This window comes from Chiloscyllium punctatum, chromosome 13 (genome assembly GCF_047496795.1).
Source record: "Chiloscyllium punctatum isolate Juve2018m chromosome 13, sChiPun1.3, whole genome shotgun sequence".
Taxonomy (NCBI): domain Eukaryota; kingdom Metazoa; phylum Chordata; class Chondrichthyes; order Orectolobiformes; family Hemiscylliidae; genus Chiloscyllium; species Chiloscyllium punctatum.
Genome location: NC_092751.1, coordinates 93,493,589 through 93,509,018, shown reverse-complemented (window position 1 = coordinate 93,509,018; position 15,430 = coordinate 93,493,589). Strand labels below are relative to the sequence as shown.

At 37.2% G+C, this 15,430-nt stretch overlaps 1 protein-coding gene across 5 annotated transcripts in view; it reads left to right on the top strand.

The window, feature by feature from the left end:
* adka (adenosine kinase a) overlaps positions 1-15,430 on the top strand; it is a 283,424-nt gene that overhangs the window by 237,069 nt on the left and 30,925 nt on the right. For all 5 annotated transcript variants that reach the window (XM_072583275.1, XM_072583276.1, XM_072583272.1 and 2 more), the window contains one exon: positions 2,101-2,215. In XM_072583275.1, coding sequence (XP_072439376.1) covers positions 2,101-2,215 — 115 coding nt within the window. The remainder of the gene's footprint in view (positions 1-2,100; positions 2,216-15,430) is intronic.

Here is a 15,430-nt window from a genome sequence, read left to right as displayed (position 1 = left end):
TGAGACAGATGGCTTTTTTGGTAGTTATTTGGAGTGAAATCATTCAGTGGTGTGAATTTTGTTTGACACTCTGGGCATTAATCTGAATAAAGCCCTTATTATTGCTACATTCAACTACAGGTAACAAAGCATATGCTATAATGAATTTGATTAGTTAGGGGCCGAATGTAAAATAAACAACACATGATTAGTGACTGTCTGATAAATTACTCTTGTTCATGATTGAGAAGTGGACTGAAAATAATTTAACAATATACAATCTTCTGATCTATTCCACTCACAACCAGATCACAGGTGGACATTGATTTTAGTTTTGCTATATTAAACTACTCTCCTAAAACATCATAACTGAAATATATTCATTTATCATATTTTCATGTTTTAAAAGCTGAAGTCATACTATTTATGTAATAATTGTCACTTTAAAATACCCCTTACAGTCACTTTCTTCATATGTTACTTTCCTCATACATGTTACGTTAATTAGAAACATGCACATCTGGAGATGTTTTCTAATTTTATTGTACAATGGGTCCTGTCCATGATGCTGCCTTTGGGAATGATACTTTTAAAAATAAGTGTGTTTTTGGCTTCTTTGTCCAGTATATGTTGCATGTTTGAAAGTTACATTGAAGAATTGGTATATTCAGCAGGTTATTGTTATTATTATTGCGATAATACATAAGATTTGAAGCATTTGCTGTTATAAAACTATTGATTTTTTTTGTTATGTATAATAATTAAATCCATAGTCACTCAACTAAGTACAGTTCGATACGAAAGTACACATTTTGCAGCTAATGCCATATCAAACACCAGTTGTCTCAAATCATCTGCTTCAGGTGGAAAATACCAGTTGACATTTGTCGTATGTCAGATAGCTGTGATGCTTGGCTGCTAAAAATCGGCTCAAACGCTTTGGTTAACTATATCAGACTAATTCAAGATCACAGAAAAATATATTATAACAAATTGTTTGAAAGGATTATTGATTCATGTGTCACATTTATTACTTGCAGGCTTTTACACTCCTGCTGAAAGAAGCAATCTAATAGAATAAATGAGTGGATTATTTCCAGAAATCCTGCAACAGTGTTAAAATTAAATTAAAATTTTTGTTTAAACATATGCTCCACAATATCTTTGTCATTTCAGTTTTGGTCATTTCAACAGTAAATATTTAACAGTCTGCCAGCTTGTCAATTGATAGAGCCCAGGATTTAATCCTCCCTCAATTATTATTTGAATTTGGCATCCACATTGAGGACACTTTGTAAAAGAGTCCTGTCTCCTGATAGGAGAAAAAAACCCTCAATGCAAGATCCTGCCCTTAAAATAAAACAAGTTTCTAGTTTTTTTTAATGCAGGCCATATCGGAAGGAAAATTATGCTTTGAAGGTAGGCAGCACTGTGGCTCAGTGGTTAGCACTACTGCCTCACAGCTCCAGGGACCCGGGTTTGATTTCTACCTCGGGTGACTGTCTGTATTGAGTTTGCATGTTCTCCTCGTGTCTGTGTGGATTTCGTTCGGGTGGTCCGGTTTCGTCCTAGAGTCCAAAGATGTCCAAAGACTGGCCATCATGTGCAGGAATGTGCAGGTTAGGTGCATTAGCCTTAGGAAGTACAGGGTGATAAGATCAGAGGATGGGTCTGGGTGGGATATTCTTGGGAGAATCGGTGTGGACTGGTTGGGCCAAATGGCCTGTTTCCCCACTGTGGGTATTCTGTGGTGTAAGAGGAAAATAGAAGAATACTTAGGTAAAAAAGCAAATGATCTATGATAAATGGATAATTGGGCAGCATCTCATTTCATAAATTGCTCAGGCAACTTGATGGTAAAATAATATTCACTATTTTTCCAAGCAACAGAAATTACCTTTAAAATATGCTTGTCATGAAAAGAGAACTGCTAATTCATGAAATCGTGAACTGTATGCATGCAGTATATATTCTTATTAAATCTCTTGGTTAGCACATTAATGTATACTATTTGTATTTATAGTACACTAACTGTTATAGCATATAAAGACCAAATTAAGTTCTTAAATTAGTCCAAATGTGCTTGCATAAAATGATTACAATTTGCTTTTCTGCCAATAGACAGAAGATATTAAAGAAATTGCCAAGAAAGCACAAAGTTTGCCAAAAGTGAATGAAAAGCGACAACGTGTTATAGTTTTCACACAAGGCAAAGAAGACACTATTATGGCCACAGGTAAACCTGATGGTGGTAAATAATGCTTCCATAATGTACTGTTGTTTGTTGATCCTGAGCAAATGTTCAATTTTTGGGTTAACTTCCTGTCACAAGAATATTACACGTGAAGTGGAAAGAAACAGGAATGAGGCAGTGTCAAACACAGTAACAAAAGCAAAAATGATTAATGTTTAAAGAATTGCAGTGCCTCAGGAGAAGCTTTGTTTTTGAATAGAAATGGAACTCTATTGCTTCAATCTTTTTTTAATTCACAACAGCAAAATGGATGTCAATAATAAAATGGAATTAGAGATTTTCTTTTCCCAAAGGCACCTTTCTAATACTGCATGATCCTTCATTTTGTCTGTAATTCATACATGCGTAGGGGTGCAATCATTCTCTTGGCTCAAAGTGTCATGTTAAGTCATTTAATAATGATTAAGGACATAAAAATGCTTGGCCCATAGGGCAAATCTCAAAAGAGATGCCAATTTACTCATTTTTTTTACATTTTACTTCAGACTTCCTTGCCTGCTGGCATTAAACCGTTTAATGAACACACTAAGAAGAGAGTTGTCTTTAATTTAGCATTTAGTGACACCACAGAACCACACAGGGCATAACTAACACACTTATTAAACCACTAATTAGGCTGATTGTGCTCTGAGCTTTACAGTGTAAATGGCTAGTAAATGATCACTGGAAAAGTTGCAGGATTTATGTGTATGAAATAAAATGCTTTTCTTTTGTATAGCTTAACAATGCCAAACTATTAAACCATAACAAAATGTCATTTATGCCTTTTTGCTGATGTGCATGTAACATAATTTCTAAATATTAGAGTAATCAAGATTTGTTCAAATAGAGCACATGTCAGTTATTTGATGGACATCAAGACAGCAAATACTTTTTTCTACATCAGATTAATTTTGGTGGTATATTTGACAGGCATTGAATGTACATATAATTGTTAACTGTTTCTTTTCACATTGAAATAATTTACTAATTTGTTACATTTTATATTGTAACTTGTGATTCATAATGAAGTATATTTTATTGTGATATGTTTCTGTGAGCCATACAAATGAGCTCAAGTTTTGATCAAAGGCTGTGTTGAACTAATTATTACATGAAATACGCTTCACAGAAATGGGTCTATTTGCCCATCGAACGCATGCTGCCATTTTCCACCATTTGAGCTTCTTCCCGTCCTTCTCGTTTAACTCTTAGCATAATAATCTTCTGTTCTCTTCTTCCCCATATGCTTCACCAACCGCCCTTTGAATACATGTATTCTATTCACCTCTGCGATAGTGAGTTCCACATTCTCAGTGCTGTCTGGGAAAATACTTTTTCTTAAGAATCCCCATTTAATTTCTTGGAGACTACCTTCCTTGGTAGCCTCTAGTTTTTGGTTTCCCACAAATGAAAATACACTTTCTGTTCTTAGATTAGATTACATTACATTACAGTGTGGAAACAGGCCCTTCAGCCCAATGAGTCCACACCGACCCGCCGAAGCGCAACCCACCCATTCCCCTACATTTACCCCTTACCTAACACTACGGGCAATTTAGCATGGCCAATTCACCTTACCTGCACATCTTTGGACTGTGGGAGGAAACCAGAGTACCCAGAGGAAACCCACGCAGACACTGGGAGAATGTGCAAACTCCACACAGTCAGTCGCCTGAGGCGGGAATTGAACCCGGGTCTCTGGCGCTGTGAGGCAACAGTGCTAACCGCTGTGGCACTGTGCCGCCCAATTCTTGAAGTTCACACCACATCCCTTGAGAGAGATTGGGAACTTTGTTCATTTTTTTTTCTTGCTTCCCATCACCATCCAGTTGTGTCTCAAGTGGATGTTTTGGAGAAAATAGCTGTTACACTGTTGCTGCTTTCACAGCCAAAATATCCTGATGGCAGCAGTTGTTCACTGAGCTGGGAATTTGGTTTTCAGACATTTTGTCCCCTTTCTAGGTGACATCCTCAGTGCTGTGGAGCCTTGAGAGAAGTGCTGCTGTACTGTGTTGATTGGAATTTTTTTAGTTTTGTTCCCGCTGCTTCCAGTTGGCTATTGCTGTACACTCACTCAGTGTTATATCTATACCCAAACCCATGCCAATAAACTGACTGTTTTCAGGTTCAGAAAGGTAAAATAGGAGGAAAAAGTATGTTCAAGGGCTCAGGAAGGATCCAGGTTACTTTTTATTTTAATGAAATCAATAGTGCTTAGATGATTGAATTCTACCTTCTACTTCATACATTTGCACAAAATGCATCATAACTCTATAAGTGTGGGCACTTAGAGAAGCGTATGAAAATCTTATGGTTTCTTAATAATTTTTCATTTGAATCATAGGTAGCAAGAGATTTTTGAACTTAATTGCATTAAATGCAAAGGGATCAAAGTCCCAGTTTGCCAGGTATTACAAGTCCTGTGAAAATATTTCACAGATATGTGTCATGCACCAGACTAGGACTCCTCCCAAAGTATCGTAAGGACCCTTACTTATGTTTATTTCAAGACAAGTATAAAGCCCTGTGTTCCAGATGTAATATGATTGGTCTACCTCCAGCCTTTAAACAAAACACACTTTTTATTCTTAGAACAGTTAAAATATAAATGAAAAGAACTGACATAACTTCAATTGTACTGAAATACCTTAGAAGAGAATATATGATTTAACCACTAATCATCAACTGTTCCAATATAGGCAACATCCTATAAACATACACTTGGCAAGGAAATTTAACAAAACTGGTATTATTCTCATGTGCTGTCTTTTCACACTAGCAGACGAAAGTGAGAACTGCAGATGCTGGAGATGCAGTAAAGCGAGAACTCTAGCTGTTCCACTGTAGCGAGCAGAAACCCCCTCACTAACTGAAAGCTAAACTAAATCCTTCCTGGGTCTCTTAGGCCCTGACCCCACCAACTCATCCTTGTTTTGTCTAATTTAAAAATATATATATACCCAGGAATAACTCCAAGCTGTTAACAATTGACTGTCTGAGGAAGACATTCTAACACCACTGTGGAAACTCTTCTCTGCAAGAGAAAGGATCGAACATGCCTCTCTTAGCAATACAGTGCAGTCACACCTATTGTCATTAGGTACTTTAACCAAATATTGATTATTCATGCATGAGCATTAATGGTATGTGTTGAAAAGTTATCTAACTGCATAGGAATTGAACAGGGCAAAATCATACACCTAATTTATTCAATTATACACATGTAACAGGAGTTATTTGATCAAAAGCACTAATGAAATCCATTTTTCCCATCACCAATCTAAGGGTATCTTGGCCATATTGAGTAAGATGTTTGTGAAAGAAATTGTAATTTAGGAATCACAGGTGCAAAGGATAAAAAGAAACATCTTCATTCTTGTGTGTCGAAAGAAGCAGGGAGCTAGTTGATGCATTGTTGTTGATTTTCCATCCTTATCACGATTTGGGAAAAATTCAGTCAGATTGAAAAATTGTGAATGCAGCTCTTTTATTCAAAAAGTCGAGACAGAAAGCATGAAAAACTACAAATCAGTCATCTAAACATTTTCCGTAGGGAGATGTTAAAGGTACCATGTATGATATCATAACAGGACAATCATGTTTGGCCAAGTCTTGGAATTCTTTAAAGAATAACGAATAAAGGGGAACTGGGAGATGTACTGTATTTTGATTGAGAGCAGGTATTTGATAAGGTGCAGTATCAAAGCTTACTGTAGAAAATGAGAGTTCGTGGCTTATCGGCATGGATAGAAGATTAGCTAGCTAACAGGAAACAAGATCATTTTCTGGTTGGCAAAATTCAAACTGATGATATACCACAGGGATCTGTATTGTCCTTTTAGTAATTTGTACAAACAACTTGAAGGGGTTGAAGGTATGGTTGCTTCCTTTGCTGATGGCTCCAGGACAGATAGAAAAGTAAGTTGTGAGGTGGATATAAGGACGCTGCAGAGGGATATAGATTTTAATGAATGGGCAAAGATTTGGTAAATGATATATAAAGTGAGAAAATATGAAATTGTTTTTATTTTCTTCCTGCCAAAACGGGCATATTATCTAAATGGCGAGAGATTGCAGAGCAGTGAAATGCAAAGAGATCTTGTGACCTACTGCATGAATCTCCAGAGATTAGTTTGCAGGTACAGTTAGTACAGGCCGACCGCAGTGTCCGCAGGATTGTTATCACAGTTTCAGTTACCTGCGGTTTACCATGGCCCGAACAAAATATAGGGAACGTTCTGGGACCTGGGGCTGCCAGGAAAGTAAATTTCCCATTTAAATGAATGGGTTCACTTCTATCTGTGGTTTTGGGCTTCCGTGGTAGGTCTTGGAATGTATCCCCGCAGGTGCGGGTGGGACTGCTGTAATTCAGAAAGCTGATAGAATGTAAAATTTTAGATTGAGTTAGAGAATTGAGTACACGATTTGAGTTATGCTTGAGCTATGCAGGACATTGGTGAGGCCACGTCTGGAATATTGTATCAACTATTGGTCTTATTTAAGGAAGAATGGAAGTGCGTAGAAGTGTTTCAGAGACTAATACCTGGAGTGGGCTGTCAAGTAAAAACAAGTACTGTGGATGCTGGAGAAATGAAATAAAGACAGTGTGCTTGTGAAACTCAGCAAGTCTGGCAGCATCTGAGGAGAGAGAAACAATTATTGTTTCAGGGCCAACATGACTGCCAAAGATCAATGACCCCTCAAACTCTTTTCAAGAGAAAAGAGACCCAATTGATCAATCCTTTCCTGATTTGTATGTCGATAGATTTATGTCATCAGTCTATGACACCTCCCTATTCTATACCAAAGCATACAACTTTGCACTGTGTTACAAAGGTGGGCAAGAACCAGGAGCAAGAGTAAGCAATTTGCCTCAAGTCAATTCCACCATTCAGCATTCCTGGCTGATCATTTGCCTCAATGCATTATCCTGTACATTATCCCCATAAGGTTTAACATTTTTAACTTCCACAACTCCATCCACGTCTTGAATGTGCTCAATGACTGAATCTACACCGTTCTCTTGGATAGAGGATTTCAAAATGGAAAAAAATCCTCCTCGTTTTTATCCTAAATGTCCAGCTTTTTCTGTAACATTCTAAAATGGTTCTCTTGTACAAGTTCCCCAACCAGTCACAACCTTCCCTGTAATTTTTCTGTTAAGTGTTTGTTTCTCGCTGGTTTATTTCATATTTACTTTTCATTTATCAGTTTCTTCCTTCTCTTCAATTAATTGTTAAATATTTGGCACTTTTCCCCAGACACTTTACAAATGTATGGATACAATCCATCCAGATCATGGTGATTTATCCTCTTGAGTTTGTTTAGTCTAGTCCATTTTATGTGTATATCCCTTTTGAGTTTAAATTCCCTTATCTCATTGCTGAAATCTCATGGCTTACTTTTTAGAGGTGGCTTGAATTCCATTGTCCTTCAAAGAAAGAGCTTGGCAAGTTCCTGAGAGCAGATAATAATTGAAATTTGAGTCAACAAGCAAGTGAAGGATGGGATTAATAATAGAAAAATACCACAGTCCCCCTAGCAAAAGGAATAATAGCATGGATAATATGCAGAAGTATAATTGTATCATAATGAGTAACCTCAATTCAGTGAAATATAAACTGGGAATTTGTTTTAATGGAAAAATGTTTCACAAGCATGTTCCACAGGATTGTATTTCCACCCAATACAATTGAAGTTTTGCTGCGATTCTGCGAACAAATACAGTTAAACATCTGGAAAAATTAGGAAATCTTTTTCTGTTGTCTTCAATTATGTCTATTTCACCAACCTTGCTCAGTTATACAGAAAAATGGCATGCAATTTTTTTTATGCTTCATTGCGCAGCTTCAGTACCGTTATCCAGCCGATATTTTTAGGTCCTGGTCAAGCTGGTGAACCTGTTACCGTTGTACAGATATATAATGAAAGCTATGAATAAAAAATGGCAGTCTGACTGAAACCAAGATTATCTGGCTCAAGGATCTGGAAAAAAACTTGATTTCCGAAGGACACACTGTAAAGGAATGTCGGGAGCCAAAGATATTAAGCTGCATGCTACCTAAAGCTTTTGTTTTGGGAAAAGTTCAAGCTTGTTCTGGAGTAGTTGCGGTATTGAATCTGCAAGGAGAATAGATCAATGAATGTAAGCCATACAAGAAGTTCCAAATTTTAAAAATCAAATTAAAAGGTAGCATAATTTGTCCAGAACAATCTTACAGCTGACAAGGGAGAGAACATATCATTTACTTTGTTACTGCTCTTCCTAAACTCCAGATGGAGTTTAATTCAGATAAATGCGAGGTGCTGCATTTTGGAAAAGCAAATCTTAGCAGGACTTATACACTTAATGGTAAGGTCCCAGGGAGTGTCGCTGAACAAAGAGCCCTTGGAGTGCAGGGTCATAGCTCCTTGAAAGTAGAGTCGCAGGTAGATAGGATAGTGAAGAAGGCGTGTCGTATGCTTTCCTTTATTGGTCAGTATTGAGTACAGGAGATGGGAGGTCATGTTGCGGCTGTACAGGACATTGATTAGGCCACTGTTGAATTATTGTGTGCATTTCTGGTCTCCTTCCTATCGGAAAGATGTTGTGAAACATGAAAGGGTTCAGAAAAGATTAACAAGGATGTTGCCAGGGTTGGAGGATTTGAGCTGTAGGGAGAGGCTGAACAGGCTGGGGCTGTTTTCCCTGGAGCGTCGGAGGCTGAGGGGTGACCTTATAGAGGTTTACAAAAGTATGAGGGGCATGGATAGGATAAATAGGCAAAGTCTTTTCCCTGGGGTCGGGGAGTCCAGAACTAGAGGGCATAGGTTTATGGTGAGAGAGGAAAGATCTAAAAGAGACCTAAGGGGCAACTTTTTCCCACAGAGGGTGGTACGTGTATGGAATGAGCTGATAGAGGAAGTGGTGGAGGCTAGTACAATTGCAACATTTAAAAGGCATTCGGATGAGGATATGAATAGGAAGGGTTTGGAGGGATATGGGCTGGGTGCTGGCAGGTGGGACTAGATTGGGTTGGGATATCTGGTCGGCATGGACATGTTGGACCGAAGGGTCTGTTTCCATGCTGTACACCTCTATGACTCTAAATGATGCATTCTCATCCACTTATCTCCAAGTACCTACCCATACAGTTTTGGAAGGGCTAAACTTGGCCCACTTTCAAAAAAGACCTTTCGTAAATGTTTTCTAATTTCTCAAGACAGTTGAGCAGAAGTAATTGGTTATTCTCATCTCCAACTTGTAGCACCAGCTCCTCAATACCACCTGCTCTCAGAAGATTGTCAGGTACATTTTGGAAGACTCAGAATTGAGCTATGTCCACCAGGAAAGCATCACAATTAATGAGAACCATTAAAAATACCATTTGTATTCCTATTACCTACATATCTCCAAAATGAATAATGACTTTAATGAAGAGATACATGTTTATGTATATATAAATATATATTTAAAACACTATGTGTCTCACCAGATCTACCACAAGTACTGTTGAACCCGAGTTACCCTAGTCATAATTTTGTATTTCAGTAGCATCTAACCAGACCACAGGAATTGATGAGCTTTTTTCTTTTAGTTTCTTCTAATTCCTTTTAGTTATTTGCTGATGTGACTCAATGCTAAAAGTGTCAAGGGGTCTTGGGAGAGAATGGGAGCATGACATTAAGATCAAAAATCAGCCATGATCATGTTGAATGACTATGTGGACTTTTTCATCCAAATGGTCTTCTCCTCCTGTTTTTTGTATTTTAATGTTTCTATCAATCTCGCAGTACTTCCCAAAATATTTATTGAGTTGTCAGTTTCTTTATGAAAGTCCATCATGGTGCTTCCTCCAATTCTATATGCATAAAGTACCTTTTATCCACATTAAAAGTGTCATTCTAAGCTTGTTCACAACACATCATGAACACTGTATGGTTCACCATTTTACTCAACTATATCTTTCAGTCTATAATCTGCAAAATCAATACATTGCAATTGAAGCCCAACAAAGAGGAAATTGAAGCTTTTATTTCTCGAGTAATTAGAGCATGTAATGCTTTTAGCTTGTTCTGGATGTAAGTTTGCTCACTGAGCTGGAAGGTTCGTTATCAGAAGTCTCATCACCATACTAGGTAACATCAGTGAGCCTCCGGTGAAGCACTCATGGTGTGGCCTGCTTTTTAAAATGTGTTTAGGTTTCCTGGGATTGTTAATGTCATTTCCTGTGGTGATGTTATTTCCTGTTCTTTTTCTCAGGGAATTGTAAATGGTATCTCCAAGTCAATGTGTTTGTTGATAGAGTTTTGGTTGGAGTGCCATGCTTTTAGGAATGCTTGCACGTCTCTGTTCGGTTTGTCCTAGGACGCATGTGTTGTCCCAGTCAAAGTAGTGTCCTTCCTCATCTGTATGTAAAGATACCAGTGAGAGTGGGTCATGTCTCAAAAGCCACTTTGACTGGGACAACACACCCATCGAAGGACAAGCCAAACAGAGACAGCGCAAGAATTCCTTGAAGCATGGCTCTCCAATTGGAACTCTCAACAAACACATTGACTTGTATCCCATTTACTACCACCTGAGAAAAAGAACAGGAAATGACATCACCAACCCAAGGAAAACTAAACACATAAATAAAAAAGTGGGCCATACCACCAGTGCTTCACTGGAGACTCACTGATGTTACATAGTGTGATGACAAAACGAATCTTCTAGCTCAGCGAGCAAACCTACATCCAGAACCTCAACCTGAGCTACAAATCTTCTCAAAACTCACTTTTAGCCTATTATATAATTTTATACAGTGGGTTAAGTACTTTTAAAAGGACTTGATATAGAATATAAATGAAAATAAGATTCAAGGACATAACTCCAACAAAGGCCTAGAATTGATACATTTACAACAGGCTACATTGTTGCCTTATATACTGTATTTTCCAATGTCTCCAGATCAGAAGTTGACTGAAACTGCTTTGAGTGTGCTTCTTAACAGGACTTTGCAAAATGCATATCAAGATTTTATTGACCTCTGGTGAATCCTGTTCTTTTCTCAGTGGTGATTTGCACCAATTAAAAAGAGAATTTTCAGACCCGTTTTCTCCAGGGCTACTGCCATACTCACAATAAGAAGCCATGGTTACATTGTCTCTAGGGACCAATCAGCAGTAATTAATACCAATAATTTAGACATAATCCTGTGTATCACTCACAACACTGAAAAATTGGTATGGTCACCTGATTGCTCAAAATGAAGATTCTATTATTCTGTTGGATCATAGCCAGAATTAGTCTTATAGGAAATAAATGTTGCAGTTGTTTGCTTGAAATGTTACAAGATTTAAGCATTTTCTGGTTGCCAGTTTCCCCATATTTGGCTGCATAGGAAGCTTCTTTGTATACTTAATAGCAGTAATTCCATTTGATGTTTCTTTGTTGTCTGGAATGCTATTTGAAGTGTAATAAAGAGATTGCAGTTGCCTATAAGTGACAAGAGTTAAAATGAAACATTGTCTGAACATATTTTAAAAGTTCTTTCCAATAGCAATATCTTTAGAGAGAGAACAATAAATAATAGCACAGTTCAAATTTAATTCATATTACATTTTTTAAAATCCTATTGTGTAAAGTACTGCTACAATTCCAGTACTTCTCCAAATAACTCCAGTAAAGTACTGAATGCAGAGGAGTATACTTGATTTTCCTAAACTTTTGCTTTGAATCTCAAAGTAGAAAAGGCAGTTAACAATGTTTTTTAAGGTTCTTCTGTGAAACTCAAAAGCATAGAATAAAAGGACAAGAGATTTTTTAATGCCATAGGGAGGTATTGATGTTGAGGATTAAATGCAACAGGAATGGTTAAGGGGAAATTAGTGGATTGAGAAACCATGTAATGTTCCATTTTCTGGACCTAAGCTGGCAAAAAAAAAGGAATTGAGAACTGATATTGATCTTTGACTGAATCAAGCAGTCATATTAGAAAATTTAATGTTATAGACCAGAATGGACACTGACATTGAAGTAATCTGGGTAGTGAGCAATATGGAAATGCTAACAGGCTCATTGTATTGCGAGTCCTTTAAGTCTAAATGTACGGCCTTTGTATTTATGAAATATGGATGCTTTTGATATGTACGTACCAAGACTTTAATATGCAAAACATATTGGGTGGAGTTTCCTGGTTATTAAATTATAATAGGTTATTTTGCATAGAAACTTTTCCCAGTAATAATGTAAAAGTATATTTTCGCTCTTACACAACGTGTACATCTGTGTACAAACATTGCTGAACCCAGTTGCTGGTAATGAGCTGGTAATGCAGATTAACTGCACAGCCTGATTTGAGAAATGAAGTTGTGTTTTGAGTTGACCAGCATTCCAGGCAAAACTAAGAAGGCAGTTTAATCTCATTTTGTTCTTAAAATAAAGCCACACTGGTGCACGTGTAAACTGCTTGTGTCTAGTTTATATTGACATTTGTTTTGAATGTATAAATGTAGTTTGAGCATTTTTTCTCTCATGTTATTTTGAAATCCAAAATATAATAGAACTATGGCATAAAATTCCACTGAGAGGATTTAACAAAATACCTGCCGCTTCACAGAGATATATTGCAGCTATTCCCTATGACCTGCAAGAGAGGCTAGTCATAGAGTCATACAGCACAGAAACAGAGCCGTCGGTCCAGTTCACACTGATCATGCTCCCAAACTAAACTAGTCCTACCTGCCTGCGCTTGGTCCATATCACTCAACCTTTCATATTCATGAACTTACCCAAATGTCTTTTAAATGTAACTGTACCTGCATCCACCACTTCCTCTGGCAGTTCATTACACACACTGAGCACTCTGTTTCTAAAAAAAAATCCCTCATTTCCTTTTTAAATCTATCTTCTCTCACCTTAAAAAATATGTCCCCTAGTCTTGAACTCCCTCATCCTAGGGAAAAGACACTTGTCATTCACCTTATCTATGCCCCTCGTGACCACCTTAAACCTCTAAGGTCACTCCTCAACCTTCTATGTTCCAGTGAAAAACGTCCCAGCCTTTTCAGGCTATTTTTATATCTCAAACCCTCCATTTCCAGCAACATCCTGGTAAATCTTTTGTGAACCCTCTCCAGTTTAATAATATCCTTCCAATAACAGTGCAACCAGAACTGCATACAATACTTCAGAAGCAGCCTCACCAACGTCCTGTAAAACCTCACGTCTGTTTGCTACTGCTAATTAATATTTTACCACTTAAACATCTCATTATTGGCAATGTGTTGGGGACAGCATTGTTTTGCCAGCTGCCATATTATTTCTGACTTTTGTTCTCGAGAAAAAAATTTAAAAAATTTTTCATTCATTGACTTGAACTTACTTGAGGTTAAGTTAATTGCTTATGATTTTTCTAATACCAAGTTAAGTCATTGGTTGAATGATTGGAGTTGGGATTTGTTCATAGTGAACTTCAGATCGCCTAGACAGCAGATATGACTTCATGCATATCTCTGTTCCATAGCAAAGTCATGAAAATATGGTGTGTTTTTTGCATTTGCTTCGATTTTCTGTTTAAGACAAAAGTATTATGAAGTAGGATGGAAATGTTTTTGCCTTGACTGTGCCATTAGATTGCAAGCAATTAATTTCTAAAGCTAGTCCAAATAATTACTGAATTACATTTAAATTAACTCCTTTTGAAAGAACAAAAGTACCATAATATTTTTGAAAATCTAATACAGAAGACAAGTTACATATATATATTTACTTTGCTCAGAATAAAACTAATTGGTTACAGTGATCAACCATGAATCTATTTATGGTTTACTATGTTGGACATTCTTCTTAGTCATGTTTAGCTCAAATTATACTCCCAGATACCTGGAAGGAGTTCATGTCCTGTGGGAAATTATGTTTCCTGAGATTAAAAGTAGAGAAAACTACATTCTAATACAGGATGTATTTTTAAGTGAAGATTGCATTATGAAATGCAAGTACCATGTGATGATAGAGAAGTTGTTTCAATATTAATCATAGAGGAATCAGGTTATCATGAACTGGTTCTTTTTGCAGGTATAAGAAAATTTAGGTAGACTCTGTTATTGAGAGGAAAAGATACTTATTAACTATAAAAGGAAATTATGTTTATAGTGTATAATTTTAACCAGTTAACCTGCAAATAGGATAGATCCAGAACACTTTTTTTATCATCCAAGCAAAATGCTTTCTCTCTAATAGTTGTATATCCGGAAGCGGTGTCACGCATCTTGACCCAGCTGTTTCCTTATTTTTATTGTTAATCATGTCAGTGGAAGCAGCCTGCGGAACACTACGCGATGTTGTAAGAGCTATCCAGGGTATTATGCATCATTAAGCATTAAAACCATACACTGCAAGTCCATTTATGTTTACTGTGCTTTTCATCTTTGGCTTCTGTCCTATACTGTGATGGGCAAGGTGTACAGACAGTCAGCTTCTCAACGTGTGCACCTATCTTGTGCCTTAACTGATGATTAAACATGCAAGTGTAGTGCAATTTGATTCATGTTTTGATTTCATTTCTCCCTCCTATTCTGAGGAATCATGTCCCCCTACTGACTGGCAAACGTGAGAAAGTTCTTCAGTGAGAAATCCTGTTCAGTCTAACCAAATCAAACTATATGGCAACAGATTGAACGATTTCTGTACCTTTTGCACAAATATATGTATACTTTTAATTTTGAATTGTGGCCAATTTGAGGAGATTGCTCAGGTTCTGTGCATATGTCAACATTTTTATTTTATTGCCTGTTTTGTAATCACAGTAGAGGGAGTAAGATGAAGCATTTTTGTGTTGCTTGACAAATAAGAATTGTTGCTTTCCTTTGCTACTGCACAGGTATTCTGCAGTCTGAGTACCAGCTGTGGCCCTGATGTGTGTCTGCTATGACACCGGGACAATTTTAAACCAGACCTCCTAATCCTATTTCTGTTCCTGTTGTCATTTACAACTTGAACTTGCCAGGACATGCAAGTTAAGGCATTGTTTGTTGAAATTCATTTGAAATGAGTCCTCTGAGAAAAATACAATGGCAAAAATGGAATCACAAAGTTCTCTGTTCAAATGCAGTCGGTTGCACTGCTGTTAACTCGAAACCTAGTGATTTTATCCTTTTGTATCCTATGTGTCCTTTTGTGCTTTTGCAGCCAGGTATGAAATCCCTACATGCTTGTGCCCCAGCTGTGAAATCTCATGCTTGGTAGCAAGG